Below are 7,255 nucleotides of genomic sequence, written 5' to 3'. Positions count from 1 at the left end.
TATTTCAGTGTAAAAATAAAGCTATCAAGTATTTGTGTGCTACATGAAAAATAATCCAGTAATTAACTTATGTGTAAAATAATAAACTAATTTGCACCATTTGCATTGTAACTAGGTTTGTCCAGGAGAAAACGTACTAGTTTTTTTGCATTACTTTACTTAATGAATAAGGCCCAATAACCCTTCATGATATATTTCCTTTGTTATTTCCATGTTTCAAGAGGACAGAGATATTTGCAACAGTGAGTGCTGACCGTACAAACTGCATTATTGTTGATTGACAAGGTAATATGAACTAGTTAATAGAAAGTCAATAGTGGCATAATTTAGCTCACAGTTGTTTAATAGGTGCATGCAGATACATAGAATCCTCCGCTCCCCGCCATCAACACAATACCATCTAAAAAGATGTTAAGGTTGTAGAAAAAAAAGCTGCAGTACCACTTATATCCAATAGGCATTCCGAGCCAATCCATTCCCTTCAGACTATTTATTATAGAGTGTAATTTGTACATTATATTAGATGTACAACATAAAAATGTGATGTGACATTTCATGTAAAATAATAATAGAATGACAATCCTGGAAATTCTGTATCCCTTCATGGTGTATCCTTGTCTGTGCAGTATACTCAGAAGATACTGTTTAGTAGTACCGAGTCAACTGGAATGTTCAGGTTATAGGGTGTAAAAATAGTTTTTAAGATCAATTCACATGACACCCAACTTTCAGCCAGGGTGGGATGGCTTGGTTCATTCATTCTCTGAAATGTAACATCACCGAAGTCAGATATGCCATGGGTTTAGTTACCAAAATGTTTTCTAAATTATCTAAGTTATCCATTTTTGTCAGATGAAACATCTACAGGATATATTAAAATGACATATGTAAGTCTGTTTTAACTACCAAAGAACGATTTTACTGTTAATAATAAAATATATTGGTACTAGATTCTCATGTCGAACTTTTATATGGCTGCATATAATTTATGTACATGCCAGCTATGCTTATAATATTTTTCCATTACATAATATCGATAGCATATTTTACAATGACCAATAATGGCCTAACTCTGGTGCACAGTATACTGAGATTTATAGAGACAGTTATTATATATACAAAAAACATATACCCTGCTAAGAATTTTCATTCCAAGGCACATAACATTCATTCTGGATCACTCTGACGTACTACTGGTGGTTTTGTGCTTTCAAGTATTATTTGCATGTATATTTTTAATACAGAATGCTGACAGCTTGTACAGTGTTTGCCGTGGAAAATATTCTTTGTGAGATGTCCTGATGCAAATCACATTTACATATAAAAGAAAGAGACCTTTGTAGCCTCACTGGTTTATTTACCATGTATGCCTGTGATTGATATAGGTCCATAAGTAGTGTTTACACAGAGAAAATTACATTCATATCCCACAGTTCACAACCCCTTGCATGTTCTTATGCGCATAGCAGAAACACAGTCTTTATCCTTAGATGAAGATTTTAGCCCCGAAGAACAACTTCCTGCCTCCTCACTGGCTGCCTCAGACTGAGTTCACTTCCAGATGATATAATAGGTAATTCATTTTCCACATGATACTTAATTAGATGACTTACATTGTCAAAAACATGATCTTTGGTCCTTACCTAGTAAACAAAGCACATATTTACATTAGGGTATCACAATCATATAATACTTTCATATTGCCCTTCTTACATATCTGTGTTTAAAGTGAAATAAACAATGGAAAATATATGTTAGGGTGCACTTTCCACTGGCAAATGCAAAATATAGGTCTGTGGAAAGCAGATGGCACACATTAGTACTTATAAAGGAATGAAAAAGTGGCTTTTTGTACTCAATTCCATTCACCGATAACTGCAGTTAAAACTGCCAACCTACCAAAGCACAGGCCGAGTAAAATCATTAAAATCCTCAGCGTAGTCCTGTGTAAAGTCCACTGTCAATAGAAGTAATCATGGGAAAACCATGGCAACAGCAATAATGAGAAAGTGCCAGCACTAAAGAAGTTCATTTTAAGAATGATGTCAGGAATACAAAGTCTGCCAGTATGAATGGTTGTACTACACAACCAATTGGAAGCATAGGAACAAATTCCAAGCTTTTCATTGGTTGGCAAGGAAGAGGCGTCTAAGACACTCACTACTTCATTCATTCAGTGTTGGTTCATGTTGGGATGTGCAAGTCTTTCATCATGATTTTTCCATTTTTTTTTTTTTACAAATCTTCCCTTTGATTAATTGATTGATCAAGACAGAAGAGTGAGGATGAGTGCTTCAATCGATGTGAAAAGCATAGCTGGTGCTTGGATTGCATGATGAAAGAATAGTTTGTTGATGCTATGAATTTTTTTAATACTTTTTTTTATTGAGAGGATGGGGAATGTGTATTTTTTAAAATTATAGTTTTTTTTTCCCAATATTTCATGTGTAATGTAGAGAGGTCTTGAGGACCCCCAATGTCCTTTATACCAGGACCAGAAACTCTCATTACCCAGACTCCCACCGCACTCAGGTTTTGATACCCTTGCTGCAGATGAGAAGAGGTTGACTTTAGTTTAGTGATGGTTAGTGCCCATTTTTATGAGCAAAAACAACAATAAAACCACAAAAAATAAGCAATATATTTAAAAATCAAACTAAACAATAAAGAGCACTGGAAATTATTTTCCTGTCTAAGTAACTTCAATTAAATTTCTTTCCTCAGTCTTTATATGATCGCAATTTTTCCATAGAAAGTAATACGTAACGATTGGCTTAAGCAGGGAACATTTTTCGCTGAATAGAGAGAAATGCTTTATAAATTTCTTTATCAATCCTTTATAAATACCTCAATCGGGTCTCTCGTAAACTGGTAATTACACCAAATATTCTCTCAGATCAGCTTAAAAATCACCTATTCTGTTCTGCCAGTATACATAACGATGATAAAACAGTTTATAGAAGCAAATGACGGTGTATTTTGAATATTGTTAAACATTGGCCATTGTAGTGCGGTTCCCCATGTTTATTCTTGTCTGTGACCAATCACCTTGCTTTTTCTCATTGCTTCATTGGCCAAGGGAAGGAACGTATATACCTACCTTTCCCTCTGGGTCCACTAGCAGCAGATGTTTTGGCTGTCCTCCATGAAGCCCACTTAGGACATATTGACCAGCTGATGTTGTGCTTTCTCGAACTAGAAAATCTCCATCAGAAAGAAGAAGGCTTTCTGCAACTTTACGGTTCATCCTGCCGTGATACCATTCTTCCTTTTGTATGGAGCTGCCAATGTATGTTTTAGTTCTATGGCACCGGTACCCAGGATTTTGAATCTCTGTAACAAACAATAGTGATTATTACCTAAAAACAAACAATTCCAATTTTTAAAACGTTTGTAGCAAAACCACATCACCCAGTTATCCCTGCCATTCTCTGTACAAACCACTTTGACTCATATTATAACTATGTTGTCACCAATCCTGGATTTAGTAGCATAAAAGACGAAGATATGGACAGGGCACTGCCCATCACTTGGCACTTAAGAGACCATCACTTGGCACTTAAGAGAGTCACAATACCTTTAAACAAAGTGAACAAGGTATAGCTAAAGTCTAATATTGAGGTCAGATGTTCACAGATAACTAACATTTCAGAATTTTATATTTTCGGAAACGCTTCTCCCACACCAACCAGCCTTGTTCAAAGCATTGACACATTTCTTTTATACTAAATAAAAAATAATATAAAATAAATGAAAAAGCATACACACACATATATATATATATATATATATATATATATATATATATATATATATATATATGTAGAAAAAAGATGGAGGAGGAGGCGCACAATAGTGAAGTACAATAATATAAATGGAGTCATTCACGAATCCACAGTGGGACTTTAGCACCAGTGATGAGGAAACCAGAGACCAAAATATATCACCCAAGTGCAATTTGTAGGGGTGTATATGTATCAAACATGGATACTTCACAGCATAGAACAAGGGTATACTCAATAACAAGTCCCTCAGCATAAATTAAGGGTCACCCAATCCACATTTATACGGGTGTATGCGTACCAGAAATAAAAACTTTTCCGCTTATCTGTAATGATGTTCCATAAACAGCACGATCAGGTCACATTCTCTTCATTGCCCAATCATAAGGCATAAAAGTCCTATATCTTGTATTGTGATAGATAGATATATATATATATATATATATATATATATATATATATACATGTATACATACACATTTTTGTGCATGTGTTAGCAAAGTAATAATAGTTAATAATAATGTGTAGAAATAATGTATTAGCCAAGTAGCCAATAATTAATATTACAGATATATTGAGCTGTTCCCAAAACAATCAGTTTAAAAGCATGAATATCTGGCCTACAAATACATACTTGATTTTCCAAAGGCTTTCATAGAAATCTGAGTTTTATCTTGGCTGTCTGCTTTTGGCTCTGTATTTATATAACATGGGTCATCCAATAAGTCGTCTCTGCCAGGCAGCATATCTTGTACATTCTGACAAGGGAGACCTGGAGAAAATGTGAGATTTACGTTGAGTTTTCATCTCATTGATAATCTCCATCATGTTTTATCACAAAGTCTTTGTGTGAACTCCGATCACAGAACTATTATTTCAAATATACAGTTGTAGTTGTTATGCTTTACAAATCAACAACATCAATAATAATAATTAGTAGTTCTGACACACAAAAATAGTGCTATATTTTCTTACTTGTCTCTAATCTGCTGTAAAACAAGACTACGGGGTAAATTTATAAAGCTGCAGGTTTGAAAAAGTGGAGATGTTGCCTATAGCAACCAATCAGATTCTAGTTATCATTTATTTAGAACATTCTACAAAATGACAGCATGAATCTGATTGGTTGCTATAGGCAACATCTCCACTTTTTGATACATTTACCCATATATGTAGAAAAAGCTTTTCTTAAATCTCTTTGAACTCTAAGAGGCATATTTATCAAAAGTGAAAATGGGTGTTTCTATTGGGCTCGTTTTCGTTTCGCCCAATACAAGAAAAGGGTTACCGCTGGCAATAACATTACTGATGGCAATAACCCCCCAGTGCTTCCGTTAGTGAAGCCCTCCCCATATCTTTGCATCAAATATGGCGGCAGTACTTTGTTGACAAAAACACTAACAATTTTTAGCTACAAAGACAAAAAATCTTAAGTGATAATAAGCACTCCAACTTAAGAGATTTCCAATAGCAAGAACTGAGACAGTCCAGGGGAAAAATATGGCTGCTCTAATTATCTAAACTAACTTATATACATTTCTACCTTTCTACCTACCTCTGTGTACCTGTCACGAGTCACAGCGCGACTTGTGACTTGGACTACCCTTGCCAGCTACCAGCCCTGACCTTTGGCCTGCCTCTGACTATTCTGTTCTGCGGATGCACAACCTATTGGACCGCTTCTGGATATTCTACCCCTTCCCGGTTACTCCTACCTCCCTACAGTCTCTGAACATATCTCAGACTGCTTAAGAGTTAAGACCTGGGGGCATGTGAGTACCTTTGAGCAAATCTAGGTCTACAGCAAAGGTGGCTGCTATAGGTGAAGACCTCTTCCGCCTGTTCTAGAAGCGCTAGCTGTAACAGTACCATAGGTTTTCTATAATAGGATATTAGAGATCACTTGGCAGTTACATAACCATAAAGGGACATTGGGCTGCAGGCTGTTTGTCTTCATATAGTTTACAGAATTTTACATCAATGAATGTGCCAGTGACAAGGGACACACCCTACAAATGGATCAAAGACTGTTTTACCATCAACATAGAAAGGGATTATTCACTGTAAGGGTAGTTGGTATTTTCCACCAAGGGAGTAATTGTAAGTTTATTAACTAGATTTAATGATTCAAAGCCTTTCTTACAATAAATTGTACCTGTAGCTATATTTAATAGATTGAATTATTGGGATGATCAATAGTAGGAATTAATCTGATTGACATGTATGACATGTATGACATCAGGAAGGATAAAATGTAAAGTGCCTACTGGGTTTTTGTCTTTACTTCCTCTAAATTAACCCAGCTAGATTAAGAGAAGGTGAAAGTTGATGGTCTGTAATCTTTTTTCAAACTACCAACTAGACTACACTGTATTTCACACTATACACCACTCCCTACACTAAACAATGTAGTTTACTAGGCTGTTGAACCACTGCTGAGAGCCACACTAACAAGAAACTGCACGCAGCTCTCCTCTCTCCACTGCTGAGAGCTGCACTAACAAGAACCTGCACGCAGCTCTCTCCCCACTGCTGAGAGCCGCACTAACAAGAACCTACACGCAGCTCTCTCCCCACTGCTGAGAGCCGCACTAACAAGAACCTGAACGCAGCACTCCTCTCTCCACTGCTGAGAGCCGCACTAACAAGAACCTGCACGCAGCTCTCCTCTCTCCACTGCTGAGAGCCGCACTAACAAGAACCTGCACGCAGCACTTCTCTCTCCACTGCTGAGAGCCGCACTAAGAAGAACCTGCACGCAGCTCTCCTCTCTCCACTGCTGAGAGCCGCACTAACAAGAACCTGCACGCAGCTCTCCTCTCTCCACTGCTGAGAGCCGCACTAACAAGAACCTGCACGCAGCACTCCTCTCTCCACTGTTCAGTCACACTTCTGGACCATCCAGTGAGAGAAGATCTGGAGACTCATCTTGCTTCTGAGCAGCGGTCCCTCAGTGAGGGATTAATGCGCTAAATATTAATATTAATCAACACGCTTTGACATCAGTACTCATTGATTATAAGGGTATATCTAGATCGATGAATGGATTTTGAGATGCCTGCAACTCAATATACACACGTATGTTTTTTTTGCAACAGAATTTGTACGCATAAACGAGGTGAAGAAAGCTATGCAGTATACAGAGTAATAAATACCTCATACCTAAAGTCTTGTTCTCTAAACAGTTTTCGTATATTATGCCACTTTTAGGAAACGCGACCTAAAAATAAATACAAAAAAGTACACGTTCTGAAAAAAACATAAAACAACTTTAATATAATTACAAACTTAACAAGCAAGCATATCCACTATTTTACATTGATATAATCTATGTATTGCAGAGCTGAATACATTTCCTAAAATAAATGATGTGTTTACACTTAACTAAATATATCCATCTTGCTATATTTCACAGTTTTACAGCAGGTTACCATGTTAGGAGGAGGTGCTTCTCTACCTACCACAACAGTTTA

General features: G+C 36.7%; 1 protein-coding gene across 1 annotated transcript in view; it reads right to left on the bottom strand.

Moving 5' to 3' along the window:
* Positions 1-1,336: 1,336 nt before the first annotated feature.
* SHC4 (SHC adaptor protein 4) overlaps positions 1,337-7,255 on the bottom strand; it is a 66,702-nt gene continuing 60,783 nt past the window's right edge. Inside the window, exons 9-12 of the mRNA XM_075205927.1 lie at positions 6,890-7,002; positions 4,417-4,565; positions 3,101-3,333; positions 1,337-1,643 (exon numbers count right to left, since the gene is read on the bottom strand). Of these exons, the coding sequence (XP_075062028.1) occupies positions 1,500-1,643; positions 3,101-3,333; positions 4,417-4,565; positions 6,890-7,002 (639 nt within the window). The 3' untranslated portion in view covers positions 1,337-1,499. The remainder of the gene's footprint in view (positions 1,644-3,100; positions 3,334-4,416; positions 4,566-6,889; positions 7,003-7,255) is intronic.

The sequence above is a fragment of the Mixophyes fleayi genome, chromosome 4 (genome assembly GCF_038048845.1).
Source record: "Mixophyes fleayi isolate aMixFle1 chromosome 4, aMixFle1.hap1, whole genome shotgun sequence".
Classification (NCBI taxonomy): Eukaryota; Metazoa; Chordata; class Amphibia; order Anura; family Limnodynastidae; genus Mixophyes; species Mixophyes fleayi.
This window is presented reverse-complemented; position numbering and strand designations above follow the sequence as displayed.